Genomic DNA, 19,493 nt, shown 5'->3' with positions numbered 1-19,493 from the left:
GTGGTGCAACAGCCATCAATTGTCCGCCACATTTCAGGCCATTTCCTTCTCACATTCTCTCACAGGTGTTGCCACATGTCCTGTCCTGATAGCACCATTGATTAGCAGTTTGTCCCTGCAGCACAAATTCATGATGATCTAATCATTGAGAATCAAAGAAAACTATCAACATAGGTCTGACATTTCCCCTGACCTGGCGAGGTTTTTTTTGTCTTGGAGAACCTTGGTCTCAACACCATAACTGTAGACCAATGTCTCATCACCAGTTACGATTCTCTTAAGGAAGAGCTCGTTCTCATTTGTGTAATCCAAAAGCTCTTCACAGACTGCACGGTGCCAGGCTTTCTGGTCTTGACTCATGAGCCATGGGATGAACTTGGCAGCAACATGATGCATTCCAAGATGCTTTGTCAGGACATCATGATGTGATCCAACTGAAATGTTACATTCTCTTGCAATCTCTTGGACAGTCAGTCTTTGATTGCCATGAACAATGTCAATGATGTTATTGACATGAGCATTGTTGACCGACATCAAAGTGTGTCCTGAATGAGGGTCATCTTTTACTTCCGTCTGGCCATTTTTAAACCATGTAAACCATTTGTAACTCCGAGTATTTTCTAAACATTCATCACCATAGGCTTCCTGCATCATTTGGTAAATCTCTGTAAAGGTTTTCTTGAGTTTCACACAAAATTTAATGCAGATGCATTGTTCCTTTAACTCTGCCATTGTGAAATTCACAAACTGTGCAATACAACATTCTACTCAATACAGCACAGAACAGTAACTAACAGACATGCAACAATGAAACTTCAGCAGTTACACATTAAACAGAGGCATGTGCAGGGATGCCAACCACATTTTGCTCCAGCACACCATTGGCATGAAATTATGAATGTTTCGGAATTGTTTCAACAGACCTCGTATGTACCCTGCACTGAACAGTGTTCCCTTGTCACACATCAGAGGACGTTACAGCCTGATACACTTTGGTAGTTGCTGCTCTAGTAACTGATGGTGCACACACATTACATATGACAACTTTGTTCCTTTCATTCCACAAATTGCATTTCTCTCTCTACAACTTTACAAGTAGGTTGCATGGTGATATGTGAGATAATGTCAGTGAAAGAAAATGTGGTGAGTGGCAGCTGTGGTTGGGATGGTTTCCAGCAAATCATTCTTGGTAGTCCTCTGTAACACTCTGGGCACAACATTGGTCCTAAAATGTGTTATAGTCACCATGCCATCTTCAGTGGGTGCTTGTGTAATGTTCATTTAAATTAATTTAATTGGCTGATGCCATCCTCACATTCTCACATTCTACAATAGAACAGTCAAAATAACAAACTACTCTTTCAGCAAGTTAAATGCAGTGGTTAATCGATCAGGGTTTTCATGATCAACAAGTGGCTCCTACTCTGTCCACACTTGTGCTTTCTCTTCAGAAAATGCAGCACTCTAGATATAACAGATGTCAGCATACCAGGCATGGAATGCATCTAGATTATGAAGGAAAGTACTTTATATGTAATAAGTCAGATGAAATCACTGCAGACAGAGAGAAAGTGAACTGTGTAATTCCATGTGTGGGGGCAACATGATCAGCACCAAAAGCAGCAGCATCATAAACAATGATGTCATCAGCACCAGAACCAGCAGTTACAACATTATCTCACATAGCAGAAGCAGTAGCTCATACTACATGCAACAGAAAATAAACTTTGAGTGTTTTTTATAGGGAGCCACAACAGCAAAAAGCAACCCCAGGCATGAGAAACTTCTCTCTTATGTATTCACAATGAGCCTTCAGTCTCCCAAGCAGAATTAACAACTTATTTACTGAGAAACATTTCTAAATAAATAAAAAATAAAAAAAACATGCTTATTTAAAGGTGAACAAGATTCGAACTTTGTCTACATTACATCAAAATATACGAACTCTGAAGAACAAAATAGACCAACTGGCAATATATTTAAAAGATGGAGAATGTGGAAATGAACCTGATACTCTTTGTTTTTCTGAACATCGTATTACAAACAGAATTCACAGGTTACAGATTGAAAATTTTTGTTTAACTGCTCATTATTGTAGATCTAGTATGGGGAAAGGTGTAGTTGCAATATTTGTTTGAAATAATACAGTATGTAAATCTCTAGATAAGCCGATACTGTGCTGAACAGCACTACGAGATGTGTGGCACTGTGATAACAACAAACAATTGTGCTGTCAATTTATAGAGCACCTGCTGGAAATCTTTTTCCATCTGCCATGAAAAACTTAGTCATTCATTCTAATGGGTGACTTTAATGCGAACTTTTAGCACAGTCCATAAAGACCAAGAGAAGTTGGCTACGGGGAAAAAATTATGTATTCATAAATTTTTGTACAGTGGTGGGGGGGAGAATATCATGAACAACATACTGTACTAAAAATCGTGACCATTAGGGTGAGACTGTGGGGATGGGGATGCCTTAAAAGATCACTTTTTTATGTGTTTGTTGAATATCTCGAAAACTGCAGCTTCTGGAAAAAATGTTTCCCAGTACAAAATTAAACTACTATAAAATTTTGTACAAAAAAGGCCATATTCATTTTTTCTCTAGGACTAATAGTGTCTGCATTGCAAGTGATGGAAAAACCACAATTATTAAAAATAGTGTTTTGATGGTATAAAAATAATGTTTATTGTTAAGTGATGTGGGTTAAGAACAAATATTATATATGTGCACTATATCTAATTGCAGGAGAACTGTATCAAGAGATTAATTGCATTCTGAGGGTGTAACAGTGTGGAACGGGGGAGGGGGAGGTTGAAGCTTAGACACATGAGGGAACGTAAGGCAATGGATTGTGATCATACACTTCCCTCCTTCATAGGTCTGCAAACTGAAGAGTGAGCATGCAATTCCCCATTCTCTCTACCCCATTATATATAAAAAAAAAGCAACTACAGGGTGTTTCACAAGGTTATGCCAACCCTCCTACAGCTCATTTTGTGAATCAATGGTGAGGCAGAGTGTGCAGACATGCCCAGGAGTGTTTATACCCCCTTCGTCCCCCACTCCAGCCACAGTATAAAAATATGCAGCTAAATGAATTTCTTCCCCTAATTTTTCATTGTTAACTGGACTATTTTTGACAGTAAATAGAAACAGAATAGACCTAGAATACCAGATGTTTTATTACAACTTACTATCAAACTTACTATCACTGGTAGAGTCTCCGACTAGAGTAACAGCCAGTTCTAGTATTTTAGCAGGTAACATATTTATAGATAAGGATAATTTATAATAATTCAACTCTCAAAAATATTATCAATAGTTTCTCTGATCACGAGGGACAGTTTCTCATCATAAACCAAGTAATTGTACAGATAAAAGTACATTTCATTTGGAAAAACTTGAGGATTATACACACACACACACACACACACACACACACACACACACACACACACACACAAATGGAAAAATTTAATCATCAATGATAGCTTGTGCACTCGTCTCCTGAATGTGCTGCTGTTGATATTAACTGCAAATTTAATTTACTCCCCAATGAGGTTGAAGAACCACTTCCTAAAAAGTTAATGACAGGAATTCTATATAAATCAAGTTATATGCCTTGGATTTCAGCAAGTGTGTGGTTTTATGCGGTCAATAGTGAAAAAGAAAACCAAGAGGCAAGAAATCCCAATCTGTGGACTGTCTGGAACGCATGATAATTTTCCAATAGTCACTCTAAAAAAGTTCAGTGCACTGCCTCAAGAAGTACAATGTCTGCTGCCAGGATTATCAAAAGGAACAATGCAAGTCTAGTAATTAATTAGTAGTAGTGGTAGTAGTAGTAGTAGTAGTAATAGTAGTAGTAGTAGTAGTAGCAATAAATAATAAATCTGAGTATGGTACTGAAGGGGTTCAATTTGAGTGGCTGTAAGAGTTCTAAAGACCTCCCTTCACAAATTAAGTGTTTAGTTGCGCTGATGACTGCGACGTTTAGTCCCATAACCCCCCACCCTCTTACTCATGTGCATATCTATTTATTATTGTGAACATATTTATTTTTCTGTAATACATTAATTTTTGATTATATTTCATTATGAAATTGATCAGTGCTATTTACATAACTTCATAGAATGTAATCATAAACTTGTAAAACTGACATGTTTTGTACACTGTGACATATTCACAATATGCAGTTTATACCGCAGACTATATATACTGCCTTCGGCGAATGTAACAAAAGAAAATATCAGCACAACACTTGAATAAAATATAAAATGCATAAAAAGAATTGAATTATGACATGCAATAAATACAAAATCAAAAATAAATAAATAATATTAGGACCCCTAAACTGCTATCCAATAAGTCTTCTCCCAATATTCTCAAAAGTATTTTAAAAAGTTGTTGCACTCCAGATCCAAGATTCCACAGCAAAATCTAATATTGCATCACTAAATCAGTCGGCTTCCAGAAAGGGAAGAGTAAAATATGTACCATCAACAAATTTGTTGAGAAACTTTGCTTTCACCCTGGATAAATCATAAAAAGTCACAGAAATTTTCTGTGTGCCTACAAAGGGTTTTGTCTGTATAAACCATTCTCTACTGCTTCTCTGCTATATACACTATGTGATCAAAAGTATCTGGACATCTGGCTGAAAATGACTTACAAGTTCATGGCGTCTTCCATCAGTAATGCTTTAATTCAATATGGTGTTGGTCCACCCTTAGCCTTGACGACAGCTTCCACTCTCGCAGGCATTCTTCACAGACTGCTGCACTGAGACGAGGTATCGATGTCTGTGCCAGTCCATTACAGGGATGTTATTGTCGTGTAACCACTCCGCCACAGGCCGTGCATTATGAACAGGTGCTCGATTGTGTTGAAAGATGCAATAGCGATCCCCAAATTGCTCTTCAACAGTAGGATGCAAGAAGGTGCTTAAAATATGAGTGTAGGCCTGTGATGTGATAGTGCCATGCAAAACAACAACACTTTCACAGATGATGTTCACCGGGCATTCGCCATACCCACACCCTGTCATCAGATTGCCACATTGTGTACCGTGATTTGTCACTTCACACAACATTGTAGAGGAACTGGTGTTCAGGAGAATTGCTGGTCACCTAGACAGCCACAATATTCTCAGTCCATGCCTATTTTGTTTCTGCTGAGGCTTTTCAACAGATGGTGCTATTTTCTCCTTCCTTGTACAAATTTGCAGCATTCTAAATAGCAGAGTGGCACCAGTCAGTATCCTATGCCATCTATCCAAAGCCTTCCACTTTGAGGACCACAAAATTTTTCTACAGAAAGCAGTCTTTTATTACTTAAATGGTATAGTGGGAATGTGGATTAAGTTTTATCTGAGAGGTAGGAAACAGAGGGGACAGAATTACTAATAGTTACTGACGTCCAGCTTCATCAATGTGGGGTGCAATAAATATTGAAGTTCCACAGGGCTTGCTGCTGGTTCTCTTGCTGTTTCTGTTGTTCAGATATGGCTCCCATTCTCTTCTATTACAACGATCAAGATTACTCTCTTTGCAGTATGTAAACCAGCCGAGAAAAAGCTGGAAACACATGCTCACCCTGTCCTTACTAATATCCTCAGCTGGTTTACCTGTAAAGGACTCATTCCAAATATCAAAAAATACATTACATACAATTTCATGTAAAACACAAAAAGAAAGTGCATACATTTAAAATTTTAAGGGGCAGAAAGTAGACTCCTCAAAGTTTTTAGGTATACAAATTTACAGACAATTACATTGGTACTGCCATAGTATAGATATGGCAAAAAGAGTTCATTCAGCAACTTTTGCTTTGCACATAACTGCATCAGCTACACATAAAGATGTGGTTACGGCTGCTTGCTTTAGATATTTCCATGTATTGTCGCCTGATGACATCACCTTTGGGAGAGGCAGAAGAGAGTAATCCTCATTATGAGTGACGAGTGGTGTCCATCCAATACAGTCTTGTGGAAATCTGTTCCAGAAACTACAGATTTTTCACAGTGACATCACAGTATATTTTCTCCCTTGTATGTTGTGGAAATAAAAAAATGTTGTCTCTTCGAAAGCATGAATAAAATACAATGTCAAAGCAAGACGTGCACAGCAACTGAACTAACTTCACCTTTGTGCAGAAAGGAGTATATTACTTGGGCATAAAAGTGTTCAATGCTCTACCAAGAAATATCAAAAGCCTTGCTCCACAAAAAACAAAATTCAATGGAAATGTAGGAAACATCTTGTAAAATTCATGTTACTCAATTGATGATTTTTTTAAGTATAAATGAGTGTGATACTGTATGCAGTATCGCTCTAAATGGTGATCAAAGTATGGATGGAGGGATAAATAAATATACAACTAAACAAAATAAATAAATAATGTTATTACTGGGACGTATTTTTGTACACTTAAATATAAATTATTTCATTTTGTTATACACTGAAGTACCAACGAAACTAGTGTAAGCATGTGTATTCAAATACAGAGAATGTAAACAGACAGAGTACGGCACTGCAGTCAGCAATGCCTATATAAGGCAATGCCGGGCGCATTTGTTAGGTTGGTTTCTGCTGCTACAATGGTAGGTCATCAAGATTTAAGTGAGTTTGAACGTGGTGTTATAGTCAATGCACAAGCGATGGAACACAGCATCTACGAGGCAGCAATGAAGTGGGGATATTTTCATATGATCATTTCATGAGAGTGCAGTGAATATTCGGAACCTGGTAAAATATCAAATCTCTGAAATCGCTGCAGCTGGAAAAAGATGCTGCAAGAACAGGACCAACGACAACTGAAGAGAATCATTCAACTTGACAGAAGTGCAACCATTCCGCAAATTGCTGCAGATTTCAATGCTGGTCATGTGTGAAACACTCAATGAAACAGCATCAATATGGGCTTTCGGCGCCAAAGGCCCATTCGTGTACCCTTGATGACTGCACGACATAGCTTTAAGCTTATGGGCCCACCAAAACTGACATTGGATTGTTGATGACTGGAAACATGTTGCCTGGTCTCGTTTCAAATTATGTCAGGCGGATGGATGTGTAGGGGCATGGTGGTGGTTAGTGTTTAACGTCCCATCGACAACGAGGTCATTAGAGACGAAGCGCAAGCTCGGGTTAGGGAAGGAATGGGAAGGAAATCGGCTGTGCCCTTTCAAAGGAACCATCTCGGCATTTGCCTGAAACGATTTAGGGAAATCACGGAAAACCTAAATCAGGATGGCCGGAGACGGGACTGAACCGTCGTCCTCCCGAAAGCGAGTCCAGTGTCCTAACCACTGCGCCATCTCGCTTGGTGTGTAGGGGCATGGAGACAACCTCATGAATCCATGGATCCTGCATGTCAGCAGTGGACTATTCAAGCTGGTGGAGACACTGTAATGGTATGGAGTATTCTGCCACAGTTAGCGTGATATAGGGCCCCTGATATGCCTAGATAAGACTTGACAGGTGACATGTAACTTAAGCATCCTGTCTGATCACCTACATCCATTCATGTCCATTGTGCATTCCGATGGACTTGGGCAAGTCCAGCAAACCTGAATTGCTACAGAGTGACTCCAGGAACACTCTTCTGAGTTTAAACACTTCTGCTGGCCGCCAAACTCCCCAGACATGAACATTATTGAACTTATCTGGAATGCCTTGCTCCCAGCCCATCGTACCCTTACGGATTTATGGACAGCTCTGCAAGATTCATGGTGTCGATTCCCTCGAGCTTTAATTCAGAGATTAGTTGAATTCATGCCACGTCGTGTTGCAGCACATGTACATGCTTGCAAGGGCCCCACATGATATTAGGCAAGTGTACCAGTTTTCTCATCTCTTCAGTGTATAATATATCATATATATTTTGAACTGTTAGTTTTATTCTTGGATGCCTCATTCGTTAATGTGTAAATAAAACTTATGCAGACATTGTTGTTTCATAGCATAATATACAATATTTTAGAGAGAGAGAGAGAGAGGGGGGGGGGGGGGGGGGAGGAGGAGGATGGAAAAAAACTGACTTGTTCCATATTTTAGCAACTCTAGTGCTACAGAACACACACAAAAATAAATATATTGCCATACACCAAAGCAAATAAGGTGTTTCAAAGTCGTGTTATTTCAAGGTATCAAAGTAGTATCTACTAGTTATATTAATATAACATTAGTTGTCAGCCCTAAAATTAAATTGACATTACCTGTATTGAATGACCTTGATTAGCTCTAATGTAAAGTGTCCCTGTCTCAGTATCTGTTCGTAATGCAAATCTCTGCTTTTCATTTTCTGCCACGACACGTTGTATATCTGATAGCTGATAGTTTCTAAATGATTTATGGCTCAGAATCTCCTCCACTGCCACAAAACCATCTTCAGTAATGGCTAGCCCTTCTTTAACTGCACCATGGCGCAAAATCCATGACAATGCTTTCCTCAAAGAAATGTCCTTACCATGCATTTTTCTCAGCAACAACAAACTGAAAGAAAGAGTTGTAAACATAAAAATCCATAATAAAACATTAGCAAAATCACATGCATTTTCTATAAATCAGCGAACTTGTATTTAAATGATACTTATTAGCAACAGGAAATGTGGCATGGTTTGATGATAGAAGATAACTGATGTGGCTTCATTATTCACAGCTACCCAGAATAGTCATTCCAGTTCCATAAAACTGCATAATAACCCTGTTCTTACAGTATCTACACATCAATGTCCTTTTTTTAACATATACCTGTATCCCCCACTCTCAGTTATTCTATTTCTTTCACTCAGTCACTTCCAGTTCCCTCACTGTGTCATCCTTCTTTTTTTAATATTGTATTTCTTACTTCCTACATTTACTGCCTGTATATTTTATCCTTCCCATATATTTCTCTTTTGCTTCCCTATTTCTAGATTAACACCTGTGACTCTCCTCTATGATCAAGCATATGTATTTCTTGCAAGAGCTAATTATTATTATTTGCATTATGTGTAGTTTAAATTATTTTCCACATCAGAGATATTGACTTTTCACGACTGTGTCATAAGGAAGGATACACATACACTGCCAGAAATACAGTATACCTGGAAAGATGTTGATTTTGATCCAGTGATGGCATATGCCATCTAGAGGACAGTAGGTTTCAACATCATACAATGACATATACAGGGTGTTACAAAAGGTACGGCCAAACTTTCAGGAAACATTCTTCACACACAAATAAAGAAAAGATGTTATGTGGATATGTATCCAAAAACGCTTAATTTCCATGTTAGAGCTCATTTTAGTTTTGTCCACCTACGCTCAATGGAGCATGTTATCATGATTTCATACGGGATACTCTACCTGTGCTGCTAGAACATGTGCCTTTACAAGTACGACACAACATGTGGTTCATGTACGATGGAGCTCCTGCACATTTCAGTCGAAGTGTTCGTGCGATTCTCAACAACAGATTCGGTGACCAATGGATTGGTAGAGGCGGACGAATTCCATGCCCTTCACACTCTCCTGACCTCAACCCTCTTGACTTTCATTTTATGGGGGCATTTGAAAGCTCTCGTCTACGCAACCCTGGTACCAAATGTAGAGACTCTTTGTGCTCGTATTGTGAATGGCTGTGATACAATACGCCATTCTCCAGGGCTGCATCAGCGCATCAGGGATTCCATGCGACGGAGGGTGGATGCACGTATCCTCGCTAACGGAGGACATTTTGAACATTTCCTGTAGCAAAGTGTTTAAAGTCACACTGGTACATTCTGTTGCTCTGTGTTTCCATTCCACGATTAATGTGATTTGAAGAAAAGTAATAAAATGAGCTCTAACATGGAAAGTAAGCGTTTCCGGACACATAACGTATTTTCTTTCTTTCTGTGTGAGAAATGTTTCCTGAAAGTTTGGCCATACGTTTTTGTAACACCCTGTAGACTAGTATCATAACTACCTTAGCGCCATCTGTGTCTACCCTTGAATAGGGAATGCTTACAGCCAGAAGGCTCAGTGTGGTGTAAACACATGAAGCAAGCAGGCAACCATGCCATGGAGATGCACCCTTGCTTTCTACAACCAAATGAGTAAGTTTGAAAGGGGTCACATTGTGGCTGTCCGAGTGGTGGGATAGTCCTTTCTGAGAACTGCCACACAAGTTGGACATGCTACCTCAGTTGTGCAATGATGCTGGTATCAGTGGCCATGTAAACATTCTCAAACCCTTAGATGAGATTCTAGACATCAAGATAGCACATATGCCCATGCGATTGACGTATTGTAAAGGCAACAATGTCAGATTGTACAGCTACCACAGTACAATAGGAGGGTTTGTAAGTCTAGACGTATCAAAACGAACTGTTGCAAACCAGTTATTAGCCATGGGACTATGGGCAGATACACCTCTAGCCCATCTCCCACTCCTGCCACAGCATCGACGTGCATGGCTCAAATGGTGCCATCAGAAGATCACTTGGAAGATGCAATGGTGCACAGCAGTCTTCAGTGGTGAAAGCAGATTCTGCCTGCACACAAGTGATGGTTGTTTGTGCGTATGACATAGACCTGTTGAGTGCTGTCACATAAAATGCATTCATCCAAGACACACTGTCTCCACCCCAGGCCTTATGTTTCGGATTGAAACTGTCGTTCCACTATTGTTATTTTGTAATAAAAACCTGGCATAGTTCAAATAGAGTAGTCACTTTTTTGTATATATATAATAGTTAAATTCCTTCAGTTTGCTTCAGTTGTCTAATATGAGTATGATTCCAATAGTGTCGTTTGTTGGATGCAGAAGTTCCGCTGTTCACCGTGTCTGTCTCAATTTGGGTGTTTCTATACCATTTTTCTTTCTGGATGTGCTTGCTTGCTGCTACTTGATATAAAAAGTAATACGAAAAACTCATAAGTTCATCATTCACTTTCGATTTATTTCACAGGGAAGTACAACTTTGTTCCACGACTGCGTCTCAACCGACCACAGCCGACTCAAAAAGACATCTACAACTATTTCTTTGGCTACATTATGTACCAACTGGCTCTTACAACTAAACTTTTTGTTCCCCATACCAATGTTAATTTCATCTTGCTTATATTATGCACAATAGAAAATGATACTGGACAAATATAGCATTTTTTTTTTTTTTTTTACAGCCTCTCAAATGCAATATTACAACAAATCACAGTCTTGTGAAGAAAACTTTCGCTCCCAACAGCAATATAAAGAATAATAAATTGCCCATATATCATGAGACTTTATCCAACATTGGTTTTGAAACTTGTATCTTTGCATGCATGTCCTCACATGCATGACTTCACCCACATGGAAGACTTAGGTTCCAAAAATTAGAAAAAGTTCATAAATGCTCACCATGCAGACCTCTTCTTTTTTGTAAAAAAGTAATAATAAATCTTTCTCTCATTCTTTGTTACAACAGTGTTTTCTTTTCATCAGTTACAATTAACATGTGACTTCAAATTATTAATTTATACATACAAATATACGTACTTGGTCGTACAGGTAGTTTTTTTCTTAACAAACATATTCCAGTGGAGGACTTTTGTTTTAGATGAAAAATAGGTTATTTAATTTTTTTGAAAATTATGATTTCTGTTTATATAGTTTCAAAGAGACAACATTCCTGAGACCAAACAATTTCTTTGACTTAGGGCATACCAAACGATAAGCATTAGGGTGTGGATTTTCTATGACTTCAAAAGGCCCAATATAGATATCAAAGAATTTTTTAGTTTCTGAAGTTAACATTTTTGATTTTTCATGAGATTTTACCAGAACAAGATCCCCAATTTCGAAAGTGATTAATTTTACCCTGTTGTTATGTCTTTTATTCCTCTTTTCCCCTTGTTTCCTACAAGTGACAAAAAATGACTCTAGCTTCAAAGATATTCCACACGACACCCAAACTTCCGCTTGTAATATGTCTCTTTGATATTGTTCGTCATATCCACCAATATCAATCAATATATTGCAATTTTTAAACATAATAGTAAATTAACATAAAAATAAATAGATTATAATTTATAAAAATTCTGAAAAAAATATAAGAGAAAAACATTCACCACTTCGCCCACTAAATTCGGTATCGATAACTTCAGTTGAAAATAATACATCTCCCAGATCCATTACAGGATGCAGGAAGCTATAACTTTCATTCAACTCTGGTGTTTCTGGAGGGGATGCTAACCAGCACTATATAAGTACATCATGCTGTTAGACCCATTCTTTTACTGTTCTTGCAACAGGAAGGTGTTGTATTGTTCCAAAAGGATAATGCTCGCAAACACACTGCCTGTGAAACTCAATGTTTTCTCCAAGGCATGCATGGGCCAACACGATCTCCACACTTGTCTTCAATTGAGCATATGTGGGATATGATGGGACAAGAAGGGACTCATGTGATTCCCAAACCAGCATCTCTTACAGAACTATGTTAACAAGTTGGGCAAGTGTGGCATAACATATTCCAGGACAGTATTCATCATATGTACAATTAACTGGATGCCAGAGTCAGTGCTTGCATTGCCACCCATGGAGGCTACACCACATACTAATATGGGTGTTTCAGCATGGTTTGACATGTGGTACCTTAGAACTGCTTGCACTATTGATCTGTAAATATAAACATTTCATGTACTCCATATTAACTGTTGCAACAGTAAACCTTGAGTGAATTGGAAATGTCTAAAAGGGTGTTCTAACTTTTTTCTGGCAGTGTATTTACTACAACTACTCACAATTTTAGGTGTTTTATTGTTTGTATACGTTTATTTGTGTTATTTTGGGCCACTGATTCATTTCTGATGAGAAAGAGTGACTTGAAACATTTTGCTAGCAGTCTAGTATAACATAAATATTGTGGCTGGTTGCAATATATTCTCCATTATATGAATTATTTCTGTTACTTATATTTTTTTTATTGAATTTGGCATTTTTAAACATGTTTGACTCAAGTTTTGTGTGACTTGCTTTTATAAGAGGCAATGATGGGAAATGGACAATTGGGAGACAATTAATATTAATCAGTAAATACCAATGTCCAACCTCAGTGACTGCTTTTGTAGAACAGACATAGTATATATCTGTGATTTTCAACTGAAAGAGTATGTCGCATTAATTTTACTTTATTTTATTTATTTATTTGCTGTCCATATAACATTTCAGACCTTGTTATAACTTCCTATTGAAGACCCCCAGTAACATCTAGCTCATAAAGGTAACTGCAGATGGTCAGTGCGGAGTCTCATCTCTGTTAACTTGTCTCAGACTGAGTCTATTCTCCGTTAACTTGTCTCAGACTATCTGAGTGACTGGACTTTAAGCTGTAAATTATAAATGGGTGAGAAGTGTTTTAAAGTTCTTCAAGAAAGAAGATTATAAGAAATTATAAAAGTAACCTATGACAATGAAGTTCGGTGAGTGAAGTCAGAATGGTCGATCTGGCAACTCACAACACTGCACCTTAATAGCAGCCAGTGTTGACAACCTGCCCCCACCGTAGTTCAGTTGAGCATCATGTGTGTTCCATGTTAGACCTGTTGGATGAAGTGCTTTTTAATCCTTTGGTTCTGAACTGAGATCAGGACAATGAACAAGCAAAGGATCAATTTAAAGTTTTATTTTAAGCTTGACAAGACACCAAAAGAAACACATGCAATGCTGGTATGTTTTTATAGGGATCAAGTACTGTCCATGAAATGTGTGTATGAGTGGTTCGTCCGTTTTGAGGAGGCCGGGACAGTGTTTCTGACAAAAGCGGATGACCAGTGACTGCCATCAATGATGGAAAACATTGAGAAAGTGAGGACATTAATCATGAACGATTGCTAATTAACTGTGTGTGAAATAGCAGATGCACTGCAGATACCCATGAAGCCATGCAACAAATCCTTACCCAAGAGTTAGGGAAGAGGAAAACATTTTATCGACTTGTGCCACATCACTTGACATGATCAGAAGCACGCATGTTTAGAGGTTTCACAGGATTTTGTCAAAACAGTGGATGTGACACCCAATTTTTTGAACTGTATTGTCACTGGTGTCTCTGGTACGACCCTGAAACGAAACGGCAAAGCATAGAATGGTGTTCTCCAACATCACTTCATCGGAAAGAGGTCAGAGCCAAAAAATCACACATCAAAATGATGCTCTCACCTTTTCCAATAGTCAAGGCATTATCCACAAGGAATTTCTACCTGTGGAAATGATGGTGAATGCTGCTGCACAGTATGTTGAAATTATGCCCCATTTCACGCAACGTCTACGCAGAGTATGACCCCAGTACGCACAACAGGATTCCTGATTTTTTTTCTTCACGACAATGCTTTCCCACACACAGCCAATATTGTCAAACAGTTCCTAGCAAAAAAAAGGGGGTGGTGCAACTTAAACATCCACCATACTTGCCAGATCTCAATCCTCCAGACTTCTTCCTAGTCCCTCGACTCAAACTCGCTTTGAAAGGAGAGAGATTTGATGATATTCCTGACATGGCTTTTGAACACCATCCCAAAGGAAAACTTCATGCAAAAGTTTCCAGGACAAGTATCACAGAACTCAACGATGCATAGTTATGGGAGTTGACTATTTTGAAGGGCAGTAGGGTAACTGTAGTTCATAGTTCATCTGCATTAATGTTACAGGACTATTCACTGAACTTTATTGTCAGAGGTTGTAACAGTCACCCAGGAATTGTTGTTAACATTACTGATGCAGCTACAACACCACACACATACAACAACAGAAATGGCTTGAAGAAAACTATATTAATGGAGTCAATTGCAGTGATGATACTATAGATATTAGTTAACTTCAGATTACAATCAGTCTAGCATCCTTTTTATGTCCTGGTGAGATGTAGCGAGTTGCAGATGTAGGTATTTATTCAATATATTTATGTACAGTATATGCGCATTAAATAAGCAAGAACTCAATTGCTCATAACTTAATGTGGGAGAGTGGCATCACATGCACACAATCTCTGAATAAAAGTAAGCCAAAGATTCCTCCCATATTTTCCCATTTCTGTTTGCTTGTACAAGACTTTGAAAATTGAAAGGATGTCGTAGGGAAATTGAAGTGGGTGGAGGGGGGCGGGGGAGGGAGGTAGCTGGGGGAGAGCAAGTGAGAGAGAGGAAGGGGGATGGGGCAGGAGACAGAAAGAAAGAAGGAAAGAAGCTTTTGTATCTTCATTTCATCACACTGCAGTTGATATGAAATTCAGTAATCCTCATATGACATTATTCTATACGAGTACCAAATGAGGCATAGATACCTTAGATGAAATGAGCAGGGTTATTGCGTTGGACAATGCAAGTTAGAATGCTTCTTCAACATGTACAGTTTCTTCAGGTATGTCTGAATGAAACTTAAGTTCATGCTGTAGCACCTCCTCTCATGTTAAATTACACATAAAAACTAAACTGGAAGTTTTTTCACTCAGATCTTGAACAAATATTTTACACTTGCCAATTATGGAAAAGATCAGCAGAAGAGCCACAAATGGTCCAAGAAGCAATGTCACATACAACCATACATACAAATCATAATTACTCCATGCTCTGACAAAGAAATTAAGAATGTAATTAACTCTCTCAAATGCCATTTTTATGTTGGTGTGGAGGCTGTTCAAGTGTCTTAGAAAGTCACCGAGCTGTTCTTCCCCATGGCTTCACACCGCAAAAGTATCATCGACGTACCTGTACCATACCTTAGGTTTACAAGTCGCTGAGTCCAGTGCCTCTGCTTGAAAATGCTCCATGAAGAAGTTGGCCACCACTGGACTAAGAGGACTACCCAGCCTTATAGCTGTTTGTAGAAATTGCCATTCCACGTGAAATAGCTCATAGTGAGACATGCATGGAAGAGCTTTGTGATGCCTTACGGGAAAATGGGACCAATGTGCTCCAGAGCGTTGCTGAGTGGCACTTTCGTAAACAAAGAAACAATATCAAAGCTGACCAGGATGTTGTTTGGTGCAAGTTTTAGTTTCTTCAGCTTCTCAATGAAATGTCCTGAGTCCTTTATGTGTGTGTCGGTCTTCCCCACGTGCGGCCGGAGGAGAGGCCAAGTGTTTTGCCAGTTTATGCATTGGTGAGCCAGGAGCGCTAACAGTCGGTCTTAGAGAATTGTTGTTCTTATGGATCTTAGGTAATCCATACAACCAAGGTGATAGGGCTTCCATGTTGCACAGGTTTCTCTGTATTTCCGCCAGCAGAGAAGACGCCTTGATTAACCAATTCGTATTCCATGTGATATGCTGCGTCGGATCTGCACTTAGTTATCGGTACGTCATCGGATCTAATAGGTCTTGGATCTTTTGCTCATAATCTACAGTCTTCATTACGATGGTTGCGTTCCCTTTATCGGCAGGCAGTACCAATATACTCTTGTCGGCGTTAAGATTCTTAATAGCTTGTACCTCTTCTTTCTTCAGATTGCAAGCTGGTGATTTAGCTCGGCACAGTACCCTGGCTGTTTCAGTGCGTATTTCTTCTGCCCTTTCACCTTTCACAAGGAAGGGTCCGAATGGCCACTTCAGTGTTAGCAATGATGTCCTCCATAGGTATAGTTCTCAGGATGATAGCAAAATTCCCTCCTTTTGGAGAACAGACACTTCCTCTTCGGTCAATTGTCATTCAGTGAGGTTGACCACTGTGTGACATGTCTGGAATTACCTTGCCAGTCTGCTTCCAGCATCTTTCAAACTTTTTCTTCTGTCGCTCAGTGCAGCATTCGAGTTCGTTCTGCATTTTCCTATGAGTGATACTGTCGATCTTGTCCCAGTCGTCTCAATGTTGGGTTAGAATTTACAATGGCGAGTCATGTTCTCTTGGGGCAATACCGTGCCTGATGTACGGTATTGCCCCGTGGTGAACGGTATTGCCCTATATGGTAATTTCTTTTGGTATTTTCGTGAACTATACATTTGGAAGGGTGTGTGTGTGTGTGTGTGTGTGTGTGTGTGTGTGTGTGTGTGTGTGTGTGTGTCATCTTACAAGTTTTCTTTCTTTTTTTTAATTACAGATGGTGAGAAACAGAGCCAGAACCACAGAAAGGGGCAAAAGGTAGACAGAACATGAAATGAATTGCGCACTTCACGAAGTTATAGAAAATGCAAAGCCAAAGAGAGTAGCTGCAAGAATGTACAGAATACCTCTTTCTACTTTAAGAGATTTCAAAAGAACAGGAAGAAGACATAACTAAGGATGTTCTTTTGCTAGCAAAGACATTTTATGGAATATCGTTGGTGGAGTTGAGGAGATTAGTTTATGAATATGTTGAGGCATATAATATTAAGCATAATTTTAATAAAATATCAAAAAGAGCTGGACAGGATTGGATCTCTGGGTTTCTTAGAAGAAATCCATCAGTCAGCTTTCGCAAACCTGAGGCTACCAGTCTCAATCGGATCTCAGCTTGTAATTCAAGTGAAGTTAAGCTTTTTTTCTCGAATCTCATCACTGTGATGGACGTCCATAAGTTTGATGCCTCCAGAATTTACAATTTTGATAAGACAGGAATATCAACGGTTCAGAAGCCAGGAAAAATTTTAGCACACAAAGGAGCTAAACAAGTTGGCTCAGCAACAAGCTGGGAGCGTGGGAAAAATATTAAGTGTGTTGTGCAGTGAGTGCCAGTGGGTATATGTGCCTCCAATGTTTATTTTTCCGAGGCTTAGGATGGCGTCTGCCCTACAGAGAGTAGGACCACCAAATTCAATATACGAATGTAGCAAGAATGGTTGGATGATGGAGGAGCTCTTCCCAAAGTGGCTGAAACATTTTGGTAATTTAACCAAAGCCTCTAAGGACCATACCATTCTCTTAATTTAGACAATCACATTAGCCATGCCTCTCTAGAAGCCTATAACTTTTGTAAAGACAAGGGAATAGTAGTGGTAACACTGACACCTCACTGCTCACATAGGCTACAACCTTTAGACGTGGCCTTTTTCAGTAGCCTGAAGGCTGCATCTAATCAAGAACATGACAATTTTATGAGGTCTAATCCCCACAAGAAAATAACTCTTTACGACATTTGTCCTATCTTTAGCAAAGCCTTCATGAGGATTGCTAATATTGAGAAGGGTATCTCTGGCTTTAGCAAAACAGTAATTTTCCCTCTAAATCCTACCACATTTAATGGCGAAGATTTCATGCATGTGCACCCAGACAAAGAATTTGGCCTAGCTTTACCAGATGTTGGGGATTGCAGCACTAATAATGATGAAAGCAGTGACACAGTTGTGCTCTGTTCTTCAAAGACAGCCACTGGTGTCCCCAATGATAGAGGCAAAGCCTTAGGCCTACACATTCAGTCCAAAGTTGGGCTACAATTCAAAGGTATTTCTCCCTTACCAGGACTTCTAAAACTGAAGAAAACTGCCAGACAACATCATTCCTCAATTTTTACTTTGACTCCTAAGAAAGATAGCAGCAGAGAGCAAAAAAGCAAAATTAATAAATAGAGAAAGAAAATCAGTGCTAAAGCCTAAGGGAAAAAAGAAAGTTCAGAAAGTTTGCTTCAAAGATAAGACCTCAAAAATTTGAAACAAAGAAATGTCGACAGAATCTTTCTTTTGATTCTTCATCGGATGATGATTTGGACCTACCATTGCACAAACTTTTTAGTGACAATGAGATGGATGACGTTGATCCTTCTGGAGAAACTAGTGTTAGGCCTACGAGCAAGAATGGAACTTTTAGGGATGACCACTCTGTTTCCATGCTTTGCAGGCGAGTTTGGGAAAAACAGGGAGCTGTGGTTTCGATGTGTGATTTGCAGTGGATGGGTTCATTCAGAGTGTAGTGCTTGTGACACAGCTGAAAATTATATTGGCAACTAATAACAGGGAATAAATGTGTTCAGAGACAAGTTGACACCATAATACAATAATTTGTTTTACCAGTAAAAGGATTTTCTGTCTTTAGAAACTTTAATTAGTTGTAAAATTTATGTTTTTCAATTCTAAATAAATTCTGAATTTTGAAGTTCTTAATTTGATTTATTTTTACAGAGTTTTTGTCATTTTATGTGCTATGCTGTATCATAAGATATATTGCGCGGTATTACCCCACCCCTTGGGGTAATAGTGTACAACGTAACACTTCTGTAAAACAGCTGTAGGAATGTAAATCGATTTAATATAGCAAATATGAAGCCATAAACGTGTGGGGCATTGATTTCTTGCCCCAAAAAAGGTGTTCAGCACTTCAATTGAGTTTGAGAAATAATATTTGAAAAATGGCTTATGTGCACGGTATTTCCCCGCTCTCCCCTACATATAGTCTGTGGCCAGGATTTGTAGTAGTAATAGTAATAATGATAATAATAATTGTTATTATTATTATTATTATTGTTGTTGTTGTTGTTGTTATGTGCAAACAGTGTTTGATTAGTGTCTGAAAAGAAATAGGTAGTGTTTTATTGAAATAAATGTTAACAATTTAATGACATAACTTTGTATGAATGTA

The 19,493-nt window shown here is 38.7% G+C and overlaps 1 protein-coding gene across 3 annotated transcripts in view; it reads right to left on the bottom strand.

Moving 5' to 3' along the window:
• Positions 1–19,493, bottom strand: part of LOC126335478 (tRNA 2'-phosphotransferase 1) — a 103,652-nt gene that overhangs the window by 56,536 nt on the left and 27,623 nt on the right. For all 3 annotated transcript variants that reach the window (XR_007564882.1, XR_007564881.1, XM_049998796.1), the window contains exon 2: positions 8,222–8,498. Coding sequence is in view for 1 of the 3 variants with exons in the window: in XM_049998796.1 (XP_049854753.1) it covers positions 8,222–8,479 (258 nt within the window). In the remaining 2 variants the exon portion in view is untranslated. The remainder of the gene's footprint in view (positions 1–8,221; positions 8,499–19,493) is intronic.

This window comes from Schistocerca gregaria, chromosome 2 (genome assembly GCF_023897955.1).
Source record: "Schistocerca gregaria isolate iqSchGreg1 chromosome 2, iqSchGreg1.2, whole genome shotgun sequence".
Lineage (NCBI taxonomy): Eukaryota > Metazoa > Arthropoda > Insecta > Orthoptera > Acrididae > Schistocerca > Schistocerca gregaria.
Note: the sequence above shows the minus strand (reverse complement) of the source record. Positions and strands in the feature narration are given on the sequence as shown.